The following is a 21,379-nucleotide window of genomic DNA, read 5'->3' on the forward strand; positions in this document are numbered from 1 at the left end:
CTTGAGGAGCTCATCAAGGAGTACAGGGGAGACAGACGGGGAGACACCTAGGGAGGCAGAGCATGGCAGGTATGAGGGCAGGGCGTGGGTCTAGGGCTGTGTCAGAAGCGGAGACAAGAGAGCAATGAACTCTGCCTTCAGGGAGTGCTACTGACCAGGACAATTCAATCAGGGTCATGTGAGCAGGGCCTGATGGGTGAGTAAGAGTGCAGAAGGGGCGCTCTGGGGCGAGGCGGCAGCAGCGGGACGCAGTGAGGCCACGCTCAGCTGTCAGGGCAGACGGGAGCTAGCTGTACAGAGCCCCATCCTGAGCTTCCTGTTCTAAAGCCCTGGGAACAGTCCCAGGGGGGCAAAAAGGATGTGGCTCAACAAGTTTGGGATGAGAAGACTGCCCTAGAGAATTACAACCTCGGAAAATAAAAATGGGGAGCGTAGATGGATTTCGGGTTCAAAAACCTACTTAGAATTTTAGAATAGTTTACTACGTTGTCATTGTACCTTATTAATTTCTTTACTACAGTGTCATTGTATCTTACTGATTTCTTAGAAACGTTCCCTGAAAATATTTTAGGTAAAAAAAGAAAATGGATTTGACGATTTCATAAAGTTTATTCCTATTATCGTGTTTTCTTTTGAGTTAGCAAAATACCAGAACCCCAGCATCACTTGCCATTCCTCACTGGTAGCAGGACTACTCTTCGTTAACTCTCGGTGCAGTTCTTCATTTTCTTTCACCACTTCCTGGACTCGCACCCTGAACGTCCTCATTTCCTCCTGAAATGAACCGGAGGTGAACTGTAACGCGCACACGCCCCAGGCGCCGTCTCTTAGTCCTAGCGCCACCGCGCGCCTCAAGACAAAGGTCAGTAGCCTTCCAGCAAAGTCTCCCGGGAACGGCAGGTACCAGCTCCGGGTGCCTGGCCGCAAGGAGCTCCCGGGCTGCTGAGCAACCAGGAGACCACGATGCTGAGTACAAGGGACAGAGAGCCTCAGGTCTGAAATGCTCCATTCCTGACTTGATAAGCATTTTTCTGTAAGTGCCAAATACTTCGGTAAGCAAGAAAAGACAAGGGCGGGTCAAAAAGAAAAGCAGAGATGCCTATGAACACTGCAATCTGTCCTTTGTTTAGACACTTTGGAGGATGAATTGGAGCTTTTTAGAGAAATGTAAGAACTTTTCATCCTAAGTAAAGCCCCCGTGGAGTAGAAGGAGTCAGTGTGGGTAAGGCTGGGAGTCTCCTGATTTTGCCCCGTTGTGATCACGAGAAAGCCTCTCCCCCATGAAGCCACCAGTCAGGACAGCTCCTCCGGCGTCAGCAGGACTGAGGACTGCCGCCGGGTCTGCTTTCGCCTCCTACACACTGTTGGTGGCACTCCTGCTGGGCCTCCGCCCTCCTGCTTTCCTCAGCCAGCCCTCAGCGGGCTTCCCTGTCTTGTGCTGGCCTTCAGCGAGAACCTTAGCCGCCAATGTTTATTCTCGGATGATTCTAAATATTCTTCTCCCAGCTACTAGACATGTATGCTTATACCTGTTTAGCTTAACAATGCCAAGGAGCTTCTCTTTTACCTTTCGGAGCAGACACACTCCCCAGTGGCTGACAGCTCTTTTACAGAACGGGGCTCAGGCAAACCAAAGCCAGCAGGCCAGCTGCTTGTTTTGTAAATAAAGTTTTATTGGAACACAGCCACGCCCATTCATTTGCTCTTTGTCTATAGCGGCTTTCTTGCCACCACCACAGAGCCGAGGAGTTGCAAACAGGGGCCGCAGGGCCTGCAAAGCCTAAAATATTTACTAAATGGCCATTTGCAAAAAATGTTTCCTGACCCCCGTTTTCGAAGGAGCACCAAATTAATTTGTTAATTATTTGGCTTGATAATTAATCAACTAGTATAAGATTAATTCACTCTCTTACCAAGTTAAGTGTCCAACAGAAACTCTAGAAGAAAAGCTTCAAAACCTCATCACGTGGACCATGTAGGTGGGATAGTGTAACAACAGCAGGCTGCGGGACTTAACAGACCCTTCCAGCCAGAGAGCCCAGGAGACCCAAACTGTTCTCTTTGGATCCTTCCAATTCCAGAGATCTCTGGCCACTCACAGGAGCAGCACGAAAAGGATGGGACATACCTATCACACCCACTAGCACTGTTCACCTGTGTATTGAGAGTGAGCTCTGCTGCTAGAGGCCATTCCCAAGAAACAGAGGGGAACAAGGCAGAATCGTCAAAAACCTGGCGCCCTCACCACTACCAACACAACCGGACTTCCCTGGGGTCAGCTCTTCAGAGAATGAGGAAGCATTTAAGTCTGCCTAAAACATCGCCGGCTTGCTGCCTCCCCGTGTCCTCCTGAGTGTCCCTTCTACAGCAGAGTTTGCAGCTGCAGAGCACCAGGAAGGGAGCTGGTCCTGTCTGGACCCCAAGAGCCCAGCCCACATGGGGCTGCCTGCCTGGGACATCTGGGCTTCTGGTGGAGCACCAGCCCATCCGTCCACACCTCTCCCATCTATCCCAATGCACCCTCCGGCTCCACTGGTCCCTCCCTCCCTGCCTCCTTCCTTCTTTCTTTTTCTCCTTTCTTCTCTCCCACCCACCTGTACCACTATGCTCCTTCTTTCTTTTCTTTTCTTTCCTTCCTTCCTTCCCTCCTCCCTCCCTCCCTCCGTTTCTCCCTTCCTCCAACATTTGAGTACAGAGTAGATGTTGGGCATCCCTATCTTTAAAATGTTTCTTTAAGGTTTGAAACAGTCTTATTTTTTATAAACCTGAGACGTCTGCCAGCCTACCTGAAGGGTGGCGTTGAGCTCATCCTTCTCCTTCATTCGGTCTTCATAGGCCAGTAACAGGGGTGACAGGTACTTTATATCCAACTGAGCATAACGGAATAAAGAAGGTTAACTTAGGTCTTACATCTGAACACAACCAGTACATTTTTTAAAAGCTAAGAAAATGTACTTCATTTGGAATGGTTTTTAATAGCTATTCAATTAGAGCCCAGAGAATATGGGCCTGAAATTAAGTAACTTTTACTTACCAACCAGGGTGGTGTCGGGCCCTTTGATGGGAGGCCGTCAGTATTTAAAGTCTAAGAAAAAAACACATAGTGAAGGCAAATTAAACAATGCTTCCTCTGAAAGTTCAGGCCTTATTCTTTTTTTTTTATTAAGTTTTTAATTTTAATTCCAGTGTAGTTAACATACATTATATTAGTTTCAGGTGGACAAGATAGTGTGATTCAACAATTCTGTACATGACTCAGAGCTCATCATCATACGTGTGCTCTTAATCCCCTTCACCTGTTTCACTGGAACCACCAGATTGTTCTCTATAGTTAAAAGTCTGGTTTTTGGTTTGTCTCTTTTTTCCCTTTGCTTGTTTGTTTTGTTTCTGAAATTCCACATGAGTGAAATCATATGGTATTTGTCTTTCTCTGCCTGACTTATTTTGTTTATCATTATACCCGCTAACTCCATCCATGTCGTTGCAAATAAGCCTAAGATATTCCTATTCCAGATCGGGCATCGGCAATCTATGCATGTATATCCATATCTATATATCTATATCTATATAGATAGATATATAGATATATAGATAGATATAGATATAGATATAGATATGGATATACATGACACCAATTTTTTTCTGAAATGTTGAGACTAATTTGAAGATACACTGCCCCTCTTCCTTGAAATACTTCAGCATGTATTTCCTAAAAACAAATATTCATTTACTCAACCAAAGTAACATCATAAAAACCAGGAAACCAACACCGCTGCAATACTATAATCTAGACTATGTTCACATTTTGCCTATTTTCCCACTAATGTCCTTTTCTGGTCAAAGATCCCATCCAGTACTCTATGTTGCATTTAGTGTTGTCAAGTCTTTTCAGTCTTTTTAAATCTGGAACATAGCTAGTTATTGTTTCCTGAATGCTGAACTCTTGGAATGTTACATGTAGAGGGTCTGGATTTTGTTGCCTTCTTAAAGAGTGAGGGGTTTTTTTTCTTCTTCTCCTTTGTAGGCTCTTACGTTATTCATGGATCGACCTGATGCATTTGAGGCTTGCTTTTTACCTGGTGAGGGTGGGTCTGTAGTGACGTTTACGGAGAGGCTAGGTTAGCCAGCTACGAAGGCCCGGTCCCTCGGGGCTCCTGCCCTGCGACACCAGACTGTCTACAGGCCGAAAGCAGAGGCAAACATAAGGCTCACCTATTTATCTTTCTCTTGCCCGAGGTCACTGTGCTGCCTGCTCTCTGTAAATAGTAGTAGTCTGTGTTCCGTCTAGTTTTGACTTGTTTACAGGAAGACGGCAAACCTGGTAGCAGTTACTCCATCAGGCCTAGAAGCAACAGCCCTGATGGAATAATTCTTTCTTCAAGAACAACTTTCTAACACATTCACCTTAAATCCATCTCATCACTCATTCATTCAGCAGAAAGAACTCTCTAAGTCATTATGGACATGACAACACAATGGTTTTCCAGGATTTTATGGTCTAACAACAGATCAAAGTCTTCTCACACAAATGAACATAATACACTACACACAAAATATAGTACAGGGTAGAATGTTCTAGCTGCCTTAAGAGCACAACAAACAAAAGTCTGCGATGACTTAAGAGAGAGAGAGATCATATCTGACTGGAGTGATCAGGGGAGGCGGTCACAGAGTAGGAGGCAGAAGGGTGTGGGAGAGCAGTGGCCTGTCACCGGGCCTGCCTGTCTGTATCCTTTTTAAAGAGAACTGGTCCACCCACAGCCCTGCAGAAGGCCCTGGCCTAGGAAGCTTGTTTTAGAACTTTTTTTTTGCTGTGGTTAAAAAAACATTAGGCTGTATGAAAGAAGTCAGTCGCAAAAGACCACATGCTGTATGATCTTGTGGACGTGAAATGTTCAGAACAGGCAAATCCATTGAGACAGAAAGTAGCTTAGTGGTTGCAGGAGCCAGTGCCGACGGTGCGGGGAAATGGGGAGGGACGAGACCGCTAACAGGCAGGAAATTTCTTGTTGCGATGAACTTGTTCTACGACTGACTGCAGTGAGGGTGGCCGGATTCTATGAGGACAGTAAAAATCACTGAACTGTGCACTCCAAGTGGGTGAAGTGAATAGGTGAATTCCATCTCAATGCTGTTATTTGAAAATTTAAACTTAAGTCCTACTTTAAAATCAGAAGCTCGCGAAGCTGCCCTGAATTCCCAGGAGCCACGTGAGAACAGGTGTGCCCCTGGCTTCCCACCTCGATCCCAGCAGGGGCCAGTCAGCTGTGTATCCTGACATGTCAGAGTCGCGTCTCCAAACCCCCTCCCCCCCTCCACCCCTCACATGCACCATTCTCTAAGGACAAGGACCTGACCTTCTGGCCTCTTGTTATTCCTCGCAGTGGTTTGCTCGGGGAGTTTTTTTTTTTGTTTTTTTTGTTTTTTTTTAAAGATTTTATTTATTTATTTGACAGGATAGAGACAGCCAGCGAGAGAGGGAACACAAGCAGGGGGAGTGGGAGAGGAAGAAGCAGGCTCATAGCGGAGGAGCCTGATGTGGGGCTCGATCCCACAACGCCGGGATCACGCCCTGAGCCGAAGGCAGATGCTTAACCACTGTGCCACCCAGGCGCCCCATGCTCGGGGAGTTTATTGAACTGAATTTTCAATACCTTTCCTAAAGTAAAAACTAGTCTGCTTACACTGTGAAAGCATTCCCACCCCCAACCTAAGTGCACACCCATCACCTCACATATTTACCTTTTAAAACAACAACAACATTTAAGTTCTACTCTCTTAGCAAATTTCAATTATACAATACAGCACGATCAACAATCATTTTTTTTTTTTAATTTTATTTATTTATTTGACAGAGAGAGACAGCCAGCGAGAGAGGGAACACAAGCAGGGGGAGTGGGAGAGGAAGAAGCAGGCTCCTAGCGGAGAAGCCTGATGTGAAGCCAGAACACCGGGATCACGCCGAGTCGGAGGCAGACGCTTAACAACTGTGCCACCCAGGCGCCCCACTGCACCACCCAGGTGCCCCAACAATCATCATGTTTTACATTGATCCTCAGATCTTACTCATAACTCAAAGTGCGTACCCCAGCCTCTCCCTATTTCCCTCCACCCCCCAGCCCATGGCAGCCACCACCCTACTGCTTCTCTAAGTTTGACTATTTTTTTTAAGATTCCACATATAAGTGATACTATGCCGTATTTGTCGGTCTTATTTCACTTAGCAGATTCCCTCCAAGTTCATCTATATCATTGCAAATGACTGTACTACCTTCTAAGGCTGAGTAATATTCCCGTGTATGTATATACACATTACATCCACATCAATCACATTTTTGTATATACATCACATTTTCTTTATCCATTCATCACTGGCAGACACGTGGGTGTTTCCATACCTTGGCTACTGTAAATAATGCTTCAATGAACATACAAGTACAGACATCTCTTCAAGATAGTGATCTTGTTTCCTCTGGACATCTACCCAGAAGTGGAATTGCTCAATATATGGTAGTTCTGTTTCTCATTTCTTGAGGAACCTCCATACTGTCCCCAGACTGGGGCTGCACCAGCTGGCATTCCCACTGATAGTGCGCGGGGGGTCCTTTTCTCCACACCCTCACCAACACTTGTTATTTCTTCTCTTTTTAATAACAGACATGCTAATGGGTATGAGGTGCCAGCTAATTATGATTTTAATTTGCATTTCCCTGATTGGTGATGTTGAGTGCCTGTTGGTTATCTGTATGTCTTCTCTGGAAAAATGGCTATTTAGGTATGCTGCCCATTTTTAAATTGAGTTATTTATTTTTGTGCTATTGAATTGTAGGAGTTCCTTGTATTTTTTGGATATAAATCCATTACTGGACATGTGGTTTGCAAATATTCTCTCCCCTTCGATAGGCTGCCTTTTCATTTTGATGATGGTTACCTTTGCTGAGAGGTTTGATGTAGCCCCACTGGTTTATTTTTGCTTTCCTAGCCATCGCTTTTGGTGTCATTTTTTTTATTATAATATTTTTATTTTATTTTTTTATTATAATAATATTTTATTATATTATGTTAGTCACCATACAGTACATCCCTGGTTTTTGATGTAAAGTTCGATGATTCATTACTTGCGTATAACACCCAGTGCACCATGCAATACGTGCCCTCCCTACTACCCATCACCAGTCTATCCCATTATGAGAGAAACCATATGATAAATGTCTTTCTCTGCTTGACTTATTTCACTTAGCATTATCTCCTCCAGTGCCGTCCATGTTGCAGCAAATGTTGAGAAATCGTTCTTTTTGACAGCTGAGTAATATTCCATTGTATATATGGACCACAACTTCTTAATCCAGTCATCGGTTGAAGGGCATCTCAGCTCCTTCCACGATTTAGCTATTGTGGACAATGCTGCTATGAACATCGGGGTGCATATGGCCCTTCTCTTCACTACATCTGTATCTTTGGGGTAAATACCCAGTAGTGTAGCCCTTACTTCTTAAACTTTCTGCCCTTTCTCAATCTCCTCCTTCTGGGACCCCTGTAATCCACTTGATAGTGGCCCATTATTCTTTTTCAGTTTCTTTCTGCTTCTCTGGGCAGATGAATTCCACTGCTCTGTCTTCAATTCATGGATTCTTTCTTCCACTTGCTCTAGTTTGTTGTTGAACTCTGTTGAATTTTTCAGTTCAAGTACTGTAGTCTTCAGCTCTATGATTTCTGTTTGGTACTTTTTAATGTTTCTATCTGTTGAAATTCTCACTTGGGTCATGTCCTCTTGACCTCAGTAAGTCCCCAGAAAGACTGTGCTTTTTTTTTTTTTTATACCAAATAATAGCAAATATGAACCCTTCAAGATTAGAAGTCAATTCAACAGTAAAGCCTAAAAAAATCAGAAAACTGATATTTTAAAATTAAAAGCATTACCTCTTCCGTGGACAAATGCCTGAATTTTGTCTGATATCTACTCAATTCTACATTCAAACGATGGACAGTCATTTTTAACCCATCATTTTCATCCACCAGTTCTTGAGCTTGTTTTCTTAGATAAAGTAGTTCAGGCGCATCAACTACTGAAAAAAAAAATAAATTTAATGTTAGAAGAACTTACACCAAATTGATCAAGATTTTATGTAAATTGCCAATCATCTGATCTTTTTTTCCCTTTTGGGCTCATAAAGCCAATAGAGGACAGATGTATAAATATTAATGAATAAAAGTGACTAAGTTTTTTTAACGCTCAATAGTCAACAGTGTTTTGGAAGTTTGTACACGTACAATTAAAGTAAAATGAATATTTTATGTTGGAAAGAAAAAGTCATTATTTCAGATGATATACAGTAAATGCCTGGAAAGTCATATAGAATAAATGGAAAATGTATTAGATCTAAGAACTTTCCCATAGAATAGTAATGTCCTATTAGAAAACATCACAGAAAACAGATTCAAAAAAGTAATAGCACAAATAATATAAAGTTGTAGAAATAAATGTGCCTAAGACACGAAATACACAGAGTCTGTATGAAGAAAACTACAATGCTTTTCTTAAAGTCATAATATAAGACTAATATAAACAGATCAATGTACAGAGAAAACATTAGTGAATATTTATATAACCTTAGTGTTAAAAAGGACTTGACCAAGAGCCTAAGTCATAAAAGAAAAATATCCTATATTTAGCTGAATTATCAACAAACTGAGAAACCATTATATACATGAAAAAGGGCCAACATCCCTAACATATAAAGAGCTACTACAAATCAATAAGAAAAAAAAAAAATCAAGGTATCTTTTTTTTTTTTTTAAAGGATTCCTTTTCTTTCTTTTTTTTTTTTTTTAAGATTTTATTTATTTATTTGACAGAGATAGAGACAGCCAGCGAGAGAGGGAACACAAGCAGGGGGAGTGGGAGAGGAAGAAGCAGGCTCATAGCGGAAGAGCCTGATGTGGGGCTCGATCCCAGATCGCCGGGATCACGCCCTGAGCCGAAGGCAGATGCTTAACCGCTGTGCCACCCAGGCGCCCCAAAGGGTTCCTTTTCTTTAAAAAAATTTTTTTTAAAAAGATTTGTCAGAGTGACAGAGAGAAAGAGAGAGAGCATAAGCAGGGAGGGCGGCAGGCAGAGGGAGAAGCAGGCTCCCCGCTGAGCAAGGACCCTGATGTGGGACTCATATCCAGGACTCTGGGATCATGACCTTAGCCGAAGGCAGATGTTTAACAGACTGAGCCACCCAGGCGTCCCAGTATCTCAATTTAAAATGGGAAAACTTGGGGCGCCTGGGTGGCACAGCGGTTAAGCGTCTGCCTTCGGCTCAGGGCATGGTCCCGGCGTTCTGGGATCGAGCCCCACATCAGGCTCCTCCCTATGAGCCTGCTTCTGCCTCTCCCACTCCCCCTGCTTGTGTTCCCTCTCTCGCTGGCTGTCTCTCTCTCTGTCAAATAAATAAAAATCTTTAAAAAAAAAAATAAATAAATAAAATGGGAAAACTTATGAAAGAGAAAGAAAATGACCTGCAAAGGTATGAAAAAAAAAATACTCAAGCTCACCAATAGTAAAATAAATACAAATAAAATTAAAATAGGATTTCCTCCCTGACCTTTTTGCCTGTCAAATTAATAAGGAAAATGTAATCCTCATCACTGCTAAATATGTGGAGAAAGAGGAACTTTTTAAAAAGATTTATTTATTTATTTTAGAGAGACAGAGAGAGCATGTGCGTATGCGGGAGCGGGGGTGTGGGGGAGGGGCAGAGGGAGAGAGAGAATCTCAAGCAGACTCCACGCAGAGCAAGAGCCCAAGTGGGGCTCGATCTCACGAAGAGGCACTTTTATATGCTGTTCATGGGGATAAGAAACTGATATGAAATGTACGTAAGATACTATGCTAAGCATAAAAAACCAAAAGAAGTACTGGAATTTCTTCAGCATAATAATAATGCTATAGCAGATAAAATCAAATTTTAACAAGGATATTAATGAAAGAACCTTAAATATTATAATACAATATCAACATTAACATAAGCAAATATTACAACATAAAATACTAGCTTTCAAATAAATAAGAAAATTAGTGAATTCTTGCTTGTTCCTTTAATAAAAGAACTGGGCAGCTGTCCCCACCTTCTTGAGGAGATGCTTTCTCAGCCTCTTTCAACTTTCGATTTTCTTTTTCTGTTCTTTTCAGTTTTAATTGTAGATCTTTCATTGCTTGTCTTATTAGGTTAAGTTCAAGTGTAAGGGTTTGATTTGCATTGCTTAGAAGCAAATTTTCTTCTTTTAATTTCTTAAACTCTTCTCTGGTTATTTCTATAAATCTTTGCCGTGTTCTACCAGTTATATCTGGAAGGTACAGAGAAAAAAAGTTTTAAATATTGATTTTTACAATTTTACATCAAAATCATAAGACACTTTATTTAAAAAACAACCAACCAACCCCCCCACACGTGTCACTTCTTCATGTCAGGCGTCATGCTGGGTCCTTCAGTCCCTGCAAAGAGAACGGCCTGCACGGGAAAAAGCGGCTGGTCGGCTGAGGCTACAGTAGCAAGAGGTGGTGGAGGGAGAGGCCAGAGCCCAGGGAGGCCCTTGCACGTCAAGACACGGAAAGCGGAGGCTCTGTCCTGCAGGCCACCAGGAGCCAGAAAAGGCTTTTAAGCAGAGGTGTGAAAAGGAAGAGGCTCTACTCTCAGATGAGCCCCTGAGGCCAACAGTAAAGAAAGTGAATGAGAATGAAGCCCAGCTCAGAGGCAGGGAGGCCGGGTGGAGGCCCCCAGAGCGGGAGCAGAGAGGAAGGGACAGAGGAAGAGGACACAGAGGCTAAACCCTGACAGGGCCCCCAGGTGACTGGGTGTGGGCAGCGAGGGAGGGGCAAATCAAGCAGGCCTACAGACACCTGTGGTTTGGAAGACACTTAGCCCAACAAGGAACACAAATGCCGCAGGGAAGGCGAGCTCAGCTTAGGACAGGGCCGGGCTCTGAAGGCAGCCTCTGCTGGAGACTCGGAGCAGCTGTGGGCATCAGGGAGAGGAGAAACCATAGGTCACAAAGGATTTTAAGAAGGAGTTTTAGGAAGAGAGATTGGAGGAGAACAGAGAACGATGTTCCATGGGGAGATACGCTCACAGAGGTCAAGGGAGGTAAGGACCACAGTGGGCTCCCCGGCCAGGGCAAGCCTCGGAATGAAGGTGAAGGCGGAAGCAGAGCTCCTGGGGGCAGACCAGGGTGGGAGGGCTGGTGGCCCCGGACAGTGGATTGGCCCACAACCCGAGGGGCAGGCAAGGGCTAGCGGAAGGACCGGGGGCTCCAGATAGCGTCCCCGGCCCCTGATACATCATATCCAATCCCTAGGACATGAAAGGGTAGTCTAAGAAATGAGGACCTCCGCAGCTCCACTGAATACAAGAGGGGAACTTGGAGGCATTCCAGAAAGAAAGCATTTGAGATTGAAGATGGGAGCAACGGCCTAAAATATGCCAGGAGGGGTCAGCTAGAAAAGGTGGGAGTGCTTCCCGGCATAGGCCTGGCCCCCACTTGCAGACACTGGCCTCCCGGTGTCTGAGCACATCCCATGAGGACATCCGTCCACCAGTGACTGTGTGAATGTTCAGACCTTCTCTTTTAGAGCAAAGGTAGAAATTCCACGGGTGCCCCCTCTTCCCAGTTTCAGTCATGGGACAGAAGCAACAGTCTTTACAGGGGGAAAAAGTGACCTTTATATTAGACCAGAGGATTCTGGGCATTCTCCAAAATTATAAGCTTTTCATCACAATTAAATTCAAAAGCCAAATACCTGGGGCGGGTGGAGGCTTTTCACATAACGGTGGTTTTTCATCCTAGGGAAGAAAAAACATGAGCAATGAATTAAGCGTCTTAGCAGCTTCTAAAAGGAGACTGGCATGAGCAGCTGGGCCGTTGTATATCAAATATTTAAATACGCTTCTCTCTCTTCACTTTGACTCTTACACTTCCTAGTCTGCTTTAGCTTTAGAAACTCTAATATCCATTGTTTCTTTTAACTGAAACTTAAACGTTGTCTTGCCCTTCTGGTGGCTTCTCCGAGGCATAAAAGAAGTCCTGTTCAGGCTTTCTTCCTGACTCTTTGCCTGTGAGTTCAGCCACTGTTTTCACACGTAGGTCTCACGAGGGACAGGCTGTCAGTTCATGTTCAAAAGCAGAGACAGGACTGCAGGTCCAGAGCAGAGACGCACAAAGCAAACTCTAACTGGGCTTTTCTTCCTTGGGATAGGCAAAAAGACCCCATACGCCATAGAGAAGCCCATTTCTAAGTGTTGAGAAAAGAATATGATCTTCCTTCTCAACCCAAAGGTTAGAGAAAAGGGAAGGCTTTGAACTTCTGTTCATTTTTCCATTTGACAGCATTCATTTTTCCATTACCTATCGGTCTGATACTAAGTTTCTAATTTCTGCTGAAAAAGTAGATAAGGTTATAAATGATTTCTGCTGAGAAATCTTTCAAATTTTTAAATTCCTATGACATCGCAGGATTAGAACTTAAGTTAAAACTATTTCCGTGTTTGCCAAAAAAGGGAAAAAACTATTTCCACATCTGCAAATTTGTTACAGTCTATTCATTCTGCAAACTATATATGTGATTTCTAACCACTCGATGTGCTACATTCATTTTTAAACTATGGAAAATCTGAGTTTCTTCATGTTCCAAAAGTATTTTATTTTACTATTTCTTTTTTAGAGAGAGCATGAGGGCGCACACGCACACACATGCGGTTGGCGGCGGCGGGGGCGGGTAGGAGCAGAGGGAGAGGGAGAGAATTTTAAGCAGACTCCGTGCTTAGCGTGGAGCCCAATGCAGGGCTCGATCTCACGACCCTGAGATCATGACCTGAGCCAAAATCAACAGTCAGATACTTAACTGAGCCACCCAGGTGCCCCTCAAAAGTATTTTTTAAAAATTTTAATGGGAAAGGACTCTTAAGGGAAGGTGTCCCCCCCTCTCAAAAATCACAAAATTTTTTTTAAATTATGGCGGAAGTTCTACTTATTGAGAAAATTGGTTTTTAAAAAGCACATCTTACCTTTAAATTCAGAACAGAATGTTTACCACCTGATTAAAAAAAGAGAGAGAGAGGAAAACTTTTTTAAAGCAGATAAAGACATCTGACAACTCAGAAGAGCATGATCACAGGAACTTGCCTTCTAGTGGTGACCTGAACAAGGCCTGGGGCGGGGACAGCCTTCACCAGCTGGTCTGGAGAAGGCAGGGGGCCTGATTGAATTGCTCATCTGTCTTCTGTTAGTTCTGGAGCACTTCCTGTGGTTCGCATGATTACAGAACCAGGGCCAAGTCCTTGGGAGTGACTCTGAGCCCTCCCTTCCTTTCCAACATGGCCCTCTCCCCTATTCCCCCAATGTGCCCCAAATATACCATCCGCTGTTCCCCAGAAGTGCCGAGGCTCCACTCCTCTCTGCCTAGAAGTAGCATTTGACCTGGTCAGATAGTTGTTCCTTGAAGCAAACCGTCTTGGCAACACAAATGCAAACAAATCTCGCCCAGTTACTCTCCATTTACAAATACACATTACATTCGGGATGAAGGCACTCCCTGAGGAGGGTAATCTTATGCCCTAGTGTGCCTTGTGCCTTTTGTCATAGTGAAAAGTTGGCTGTTGTTAGTTTCTAGTCAATTTACAGAGCAGAAATAACTGGATGAAAATAAATTAGAAACAAACGTGCAAAGCCAATAGAATTCAGAAAGACAGACAAAAATGCCTAAAGATACATAAAAGATTGTAAATCTACCTCCTGGTTCATTACAATTGCCAACACTTGAACAAAAGCACCGAAGAAATTATTTTTGACCAAAATGTCATCTTGCCCCACTATCTGTAACTAAACATCTGATCAAATGTCCTGGGGCAGTCCAGACTGGCGCACCCAATGAAATCCTGCCTCTTCCTTCTGAATCCGGCTTCACGAAGCCTCGTCTACCTGCCACCTTCTCCAGCTGGGAATGTTGACCGCTTTCCTGGTCTTCTGCCATCCTCCTTGGCACCCTGGACTACAGCTCCCCATCTGCACGTCCTCCCCCGCAACCGGAACGTGAGGGGAGGGGCCCGTGGTTCCGTCATCTCTGGCACATAGTAGGTGAGCATCTGATGAGAAATGTTTAAACTGATACAAAAAAGTTTCTGCATTTTTAATAACCGTTGCAATAATCCTGCTTTGGTGTCTTCCAATTCTGCATCAGACCTACTGCCGTCATATTTAATGGACTCTTCGATGCCTCCCCCTTTAAATTCTTCATGAGACAAAGTTGGGGAAGGGCAGGGGATTCACGAAGAATGGCAAAATGCTGCCAGGGGTAAAGGGTAGGTGGTAGGTACATGGGAGCTCCGTTGACCATTTTCTCTACTTTTATATGTTTGAAAGGTCTCATGATAAAATGTTTCTAAAAGGGCAATTCCCCTATTTTCCCAAAGAAAATCATCATCTTTATTGTAGCTTAGTCACCAGCTTTCAGAAAAAGAGCCAGAATTGGCATCACCCAAGCTCACTTTGGTACTTAGTGTGTGTACTGTACACTGGGCTCTGGGCAAGTATTTTTTTTCCTGTTTTCTCATTGATCATTTCTCAAAAACATTTCCAGACTCCTCACCCTTCTCATTTCTACAGTCTGTCAGGAAGTGGTATAAACTATTCAAATAACAGCAAAGTCTCCCATCCTGGGCCCCCTGCTGTGTACGAGATGCCACGCTAGGCACTACCCCCATCCTCCTAGAAAAAAGCCACACCACATGAGCACAGTCTTGCTGTCAAAATGCAAATAATACAGATAAGTCAAAACTCCCGCATGACCATAAGCCTCTGAACCTTTCCCCTCCCAAGAGGTAACCATGGTTAGCAATTGGGTATGTTTCCTTTCAGATATATTTGAACATAGAAAACTTAAGGAAGTCAAACACACAACCCCTCCTTCCACCTCCTTTATATATAATAGACAGTAGTGGGTAGGGAGGGAGAAGAGCATGTGCAAAGGCCCAGGGGCAGAAGGGAACATCATGTGGTTGAAGAACTAAAAGAGCCCCGGAGTGGTTAGAAAATAGCCAGCAGGGGCAGGCTCAGCAGGTCTCATAGGCTACAGGAAACCAGTGAAGAGATCTAAGTAAAAATGGTGTGGGGGAGCAATCCTCTGTGTGGACGGCTCCTGAGAAGCCACGTAAGATAAAGCCAGAAACCATCCACTGTGTCTGTCGGGATGAAGGTCAGCGGCTCAGGGAGTCACGGAGACAGAGCCCGCTGAAGCGCAGTGCGTCGAGGAGACACTGTCAAATGAGGGCAGGGAGGAGGTGTGTACAGAGCTGTCTTTCGCCCAACTGCACTACGGAGGAGACCAAGAAAGCACAGTGGGGTGGGAGGGCACGACTGGGATCAGAGGAAGGCAGGGGACAGCAGCTCCGACCAGTGGACTGGCATCTCGACCAAACGACGTCAGCATCCAGTCTTGGCCGGTTATCGCTAGGGCGCAGGACGGCGCGCGTGACTCGCAGGACTTCACAGCCTTGGCCTTTAGAAGAGTATTATCGGCCAGCATCTGTGGAGGGTGGTGTGCCTTCCGCTGAAGACAGAATTTAATCCCTGTAAGAATCTGATGAGGGGTGCGCTCAGACTGAGCTCCTCCGGGATTAAGTAATTTAGCCAAGGAAATGACAGAGCCAAGAACCAAACCACTGCAAGCCAGAAATTCTCATGTGTTGTCCAAGGATCACCCACAGTACACTTTCCAAAGTGCCTGTTAACACAGACCTCGGGCCCCAGCCACTGCATGAGAATTTGGGGCTGGGGTGGGGCCTTTTTCACAAGTGTCCAGAGGCTTTTAATGCCCACCCCAAAGCAAAAACCACTGCAGGACCTGGACTCCTCTGCAACCGTGTGCTCCAGGCTCCTGTTAGCACGTGTGCCTCTCAGCCGCAAATCCACCTCAGCGGCCCACCGCGCACCTGCACTACCGGCACCGCGCCAGCAGAGGGCGCCCGAGAGACACGGAGGGACATGGAGGGGAACGGGGCCTGGGTGCCTCATCCCAGGACTGTCTCCATCCCTCTCTCTGTCCTTTCTGCTCTTCTTCTTCCCCTCCCTCCTTCCCTTTCTCTAAGTGGCCAGCCAGCACTTCCCCATGGTGGCTTCTTCTGGCACACCCCTGGAGAGGGTGGCTTTCCAGTGAGTTCTGTTAACACAACATAGCTAACTTCTCCACTAGCCAGTGGGACACAGAGACACCATTCCCAGTGTTGCATCTGGGCCTTGGGTGATTCTCCAAATGTGTTTTTTCCCTTGGGTGCCCTACAAATGCATTAACTGTAGGGGAGTGGCTCTTCCCTCTCTCTGCTACGGCTGTCTCCTCTAGACTTCTCTCTAGCCCTTCACAGGCAACCCTGTGATAGTTGATGATTCTTTATGTTAAACTTTCCCTGTTCAGATCGCCATGTGCTTTCTGTCTCCTGATTGGATTCTGACTCACAACACACCAGGCCACAGGCAGCATAGATGTTAGAAAGCGGATGGACATGTATAAACCAAGGGAGATATTCAGGGTGTAAGAGAAGAGTTAGGTAACAAAATGATGTGTATGTCACACCTGCATACATTCTAAATTGTTAAAATTATCTATGACAGTACAATTATGTGCACTTATGTATTTCTGCATTTCAGGTTTTTTTTTTTTTTTTACAGTGAGAAAGTATTACTTCTGTAATTAAAAAAGATACATTTTTTTACATGAATTTAATATTCATATAGATTTTCCCACAGGAATAAAACATGTCACCCAACCAGCTGGTGTTTTCTGGTTTAGGTATTAACGGGGCTGGCATTCTGTTTTCCAATCAGTCCCCGTGAGCCCGAGCAACTCTGAGGGTCCCGACAAAGCAGCTACTGGTGCCCACTGTGTGCCGGGTGTCCTTCTCACCTGTACATGGAAGCCACCTCCTAGGAAATGGACAACTGTTCTGGAGCCGCGGGGGAGGAGCGCGTAGAGCGTAGAGCCTGAGCCATAATCCTCCTGCTGACGTGTCCTCCCACGGCTGACAGAACGGACTCCAGAGTGAGCACCTGATACGTCAAAGACAACCTAACATCCAGGCAAGCGGCCATGGACTAACTTCTCTCCAGTGAAAACTGAATTCAGGAATATTCCATCTTACAGTCACAGAACCATGGTGTGGCACTACAGTGGCTATATGCTCAAAAAAATAACGAATATTTATTGCCACAAAATGCTTTTATATTAAAAAAATTTTTTTTTTACCTTTTTCTTCTGTATGTTGTGTTGTAAGAGGCGAGCCTGGAAACCCATCCTGCTCAGAAATATTTTCGTCATCTTCGCTGTCCACCCCATGTGACAGTGGAACCTTATTACAAAAGACAAAAGAACATGTGATAAATGCTATCTGTATCAAATTTCCTCCTACCAAACTCAAATGTCTTATTCCCTACCTCCTCCACGGCCACCTGCCACTGAGGCACGAAAGGACTATACGCAGGGCTGGATGAAACCTCAGGTCCTTCCGGAAAAGCCTGAGAGCAAAGGCGATGCTGTCCAAGCTATGTTTAGGCCACAGAGAACTCCACATCCCACCCATGCCACCTGGGCCGCATGCCTTCCTCGGTCCTGTCAGGGACCAGCCCAGGAAAGGCAGCTGCATCTAGCCCGCTTGGCACAGCCCCCAGGACCACTCTAGCCGGGCACTGATGCCGTGTTAGTCATCGCTTCGTGGGCCAGGAACCACTGAGCTGCCCCGGGGAGAAGCCTCATCCAGGTCACTGTGTGGGCTCGAGGTCTGTCAGGTCTGCTATGTTTGCTGGTTGTGTGAGTTCACTAGTACTGTTGTTTCCTGAGGGAATGGAACCCTCCCCGCCACTGTCTGTAGGTATCCTGAATGGTGGCAGGGCTGCAGAACTGTCCCTTACAGACCTCTCTGTGAGGAGCCTGAGACAGTCCCACTGGGGCAGAGGCTGTCTGAGGGGAAGAACAGTGAACCATGTCTTGTACAATAAGCCATGACTGGCACTCTCTGGGCCAGTGTCCCTTCTGCTATCCTGACTCTTCAGTAAAGTCTTGCTTCTGTGATCAGGGGGCTTCGCTGTGCTGTGGGCAGGGGGAGGGCCATTTCCCAGGCTGACAGAGAAGTGGCGGCACTGACTGGCAAGACATCCACCAGAAGGGGACTTTCCAAGCCGAGAGCTAAGGCTGTTAGGCCCACAGGGCTCTGGGAACAGGGCTTCAGGGTGACCCCGCTCAGGAGGGCGCACAGGTCTCCCACTCTACGTAGCTTCTGAAGGAAGAAACAAGAAGTGACTTCTTGGCTTTTATCTCCTGGGAACCAACTGCCTGGCTCACCCTGTCAGAGATCTATTAAGTGACTACCATCAAGGAAATGGGAAAGTGCTAGGGGCCTGGAGCGTCTCTCTCTCTGCTCGTCTCCGAGGGCGAAGGCTGAGCCCACACGGGCCCTGGACTGTACCTGTGCCACACGCCGGTGTCTAGGCGCCGTACAGGCCCGCCGGAAACACGTCCATGTACACATGGCTGTTTACAGCGCACTGTTCCAAAGGGCGCCAGACAAAACAAGCCGATATCCAGCATCAGTAAAACAAGGAAGTCCCCGAACGGTAGCGCTGCACAGTGGGCCACTGTCAGCAGGGACAGTGAACCAAGCACTGCGACACCCTAAGAGCCTCAAAGGCTCCAAACAATACAGGCTGTCCTGACTAAAATCACAGTTTTCAGAGTAGGCAAAACTACGGTGATTTTCCAAGAGCTAATCAGCTCTGGGCGTCGGGGCAGTGGTGAACTCTGGGGAAGCGGTGGCCTCTTCTCCGTCACGAAGGGAACCATCCGGGGTACTAGTAATGTCATTTTTCTTTTTAATCTGGGTGGTAGCCGCTTTATAAAATTTCACCGAGCTGTACATTTATGGTCTACGTATCTCTGTGTATAGTTAATACACTCATCAATAAGCCTAAAGAATTTGTGACCACAAAACCTAAAAACTTCTCTAATTTAAAAGTTTGAATTTGGGGCACCTGGGTGGCTCAGTCAGTTCAGCGCCTGCCTTTGGCTCAGGTCGTGATCCCAAGGTCCTGGGCTCGAGCCCCACATCGGGCTCCCTGCTCATGGGGAGCCTGCTTCTCCCTCTCCTCCCTGCTCATGCTCTCTCTCGCTATCTTTCTCTCTCTCAAATAAATAAATAAAATCTTTACAAAAATTAAAAAAACACAAAAGTTTGAATTTAAAACATTTTTTAAACTGCCAGATACTTCTGAACATAAAAATTACCTTGGTAATGCAAACAAAACCTGTCTGGGTATCGAAGAAATGGAAGGATGAAGCAGGCCAAACAGGCTGCAGCGCGGACATGTGAGGTGCTGGGAATAGCCTGTCCTCACGTGCCCACGGCACCTGTGCCAGACTCCTTCACGCTCTTCCTGGGTGGTCTAGCACCCCAGATTTTAAAGAGGAAAATGTACATGCTTTAATCACTAGGGTGATTTTAGGTGGGGAAGAAAGGTATAATTTTCAACCTAGTAGAGGGAAAGAAATCAAACTGAAAAAATAATCAATTCAAAGAAAGACCAAAAAAACAAACAAACAAAAACCAATAAGGGGAGAAATAGAAAAACTGAAGTTGACAAGATTAAACTCAAATATATCCACATACACCTTAAATATAAAAAGACTAAGCGCTTCAGTAAAAAGACAAAGGAAGTTTGTCAAACCTAGTTAACAAAAAACCACATGCTCCAGTGATAAATGGAGGAGTGGTGTGGTATGTGAATTATATCTCAGGGAACTTGTTTTAAAAAACGATATGCTCTTTACAAGACACAGATAAACATGAGGATAGAGAAAGGTTGAAATTAAAGGATGGAAAAAAACCAGACCATACAAATATCAAACAGAAGAAACATGGAAAATGTCATACAAAATAGATGTTAAAGCCAAACACATTTTTAGAGATAAAAAGGCTCACTTCATAGTGACAAAATATCCCATTTACCAGGAAGATACAGTTTTAAACGTGTACACACCTAACAATGTGGCTGGATGCAAAGGAACACATGTTCTGGGATTTCGTGCATATAAAGTTCAAAAACACGCACAAGTGATCGGTGATGTCGGAAGCCTTCTATTACTTGGAGGAGAAAGCCTGCCAACACAGCAGGGAAGCCGCAAGTGTGGATTCTCGTGGCTTCCGGGGTGAGGCAGCTGGGAGACCGACTATCCGGGTGGAGTCCCCACTATTCCTGGGCCTCCAGCAGAGATTAGCCCAATGACACAGGGCCGGGACCACGGGGGCGATGGCACGCCTCACATCAAAGATGCTAAGAACAGAACCCCACCCCTGATGCATTACACGGCCATCTGCGGTGGAGCAACAGGAGGGTCCAGCTAGCGCCACCCTGGGGTAAAGTCAAGGCAAGAGTGTGGTAAGAATTTGCAGTGAACAAGAACTAACTCCAGTTTTCTAGTTTTGCTTTGTTTTTAAGTAGGCTCCATGCCCAACGTGGGGCTCAAACTCACAACCCTGAGATCAAGAGTCGTATGTTCCTGCAGACTAAGCCAGGCAAGTGCTCCCAAAACTAACTCTGATGTGCACGGTAGAAGGACCGCCGGAGGTCCAACGCCATGCTCGACGAAGGGTCTGGGGATCCGTGTTTCCTCAACTGCTGCACGGAGGCGAGCCCACCCTGGAAGACGGCGGAGCTCACTCTCTAGGTGGCTTCTGCATATTGGCTGCAGTGACGACTTGCTGCCCTCCTCGCTGTCCTGGCCCTCTACTGCTCCCGAAGGGGGTGAGGCTCCCGCAGAGGTGCTAGTACTGGCGGAGCAGAGTCAATACTCCTCACGCACAGAGACTGGAGGGGGCATTTCTCTCTGCACCTGGACGTGGACTTGCAAACGCAGAGACCACAGGAGTCAGGCCACCGCAGGCACCCTACACTGCCCTCCTTTCTCCCTTGCTAAGAGATTCCTGATTTTGTTTGGTGCAAATGGACTCAGCTCCAGGGTATGACCCATGGGAATCCTCTTCCCCTTAGCCAGTGACTAGTCAAGGGATGGCCATGTGACCAATGAGACTCCTGCTGGGAGGCTTTTGGAAAAAAACGTTCTCCCTAATAAATACAGAGCAGCACAATGAGAAGGCCCTTGCCCCACTTCTTCCTTTCTGCTTTGGGATCAGGACGGGCTGCACCCCCTGGTGACCATGAGGAGGAGGCCAAGGGGATGCCAGGCACCAGCCTTTGATAGGCAGCTGAAACAATATTAGAATCTCCTGCCTTTTGGCTTTGTTAGGTCAGAGAGTTAAAGGTCTATTCTTTAAAACTTATGCTTGTTTATTCCATTTTT

At 45.6% G+C, this 21,379-nt stretch overlaps 1 protein-coding gene across 5 annotated transcripts in view; it reads right to left on the reverse strand.

The window, feature by feature from the left end:
* Positions 1 to 21,379, reverse strand: part of CEP89 (centrosomal protein 89) — a 63,697-nt gene that overhangs the window by 26,691 nt on the left and 15,627 nt on the right. For 4 of the 5 annotated variants that reach the window (XM_040633702.1, XM_040633700.1, XM_040633701.1 and 1 more), the window contains exons 5-12: positions 17,276 to 17,378; positions 13,047 to 13,075; positions 11,783 to 11,825; positions 10,114 to 10,332; positions 7,921 to 8,066; positions 3,035 to 3,085; positions 2,787 to 2,870; positions 671 to 774 (exon numbers count right to left, since the gene is read on the reverse strand). In XM_040633702.1, coding sequence (XP_040489636.1) covers positions 671 to 774; positions 2,787 to 2,870; positions 3,035 to 3,085; positions 7,921 to 8,066; positions 10,114 to 10,332; positions 11,783 to 11,825; positions 13,047 to 13,075; positions 17,276 to 17,378 — 779 coding nt within the window. The remainder of the gene's footprint in view (positions 1 to 670; positions 775 to 2,786; positions 2,871 to 3,034; positions 3,086 to 7,920; positions 8,067 to 10,113; positions 10,333 to 11,782; positions 11,826 to 13,046; positions 13,076 to 17,275; positions 17,379 to 21,379) is intronic. The other variant, XM_008689068.2, reaches the window with a different exon arrangement.

The sequence above is a fragment of the Ursus maritimus genome, unplaced genomic scaffold, assembly GCF_017311325.1.
Source record: "Ursus maritimus isolate PB19 unplaced genomic scaffold, ASM1731132v1 scaffold_19, whole genome shotgun sequence".
Classification (NCBI taxonomy): domain Eukaryota; kingdom Metazoa; phylum Chordata; class Mammalia; order Carnivora; family Ursidae; genus Ursus; species Ursus maritimus.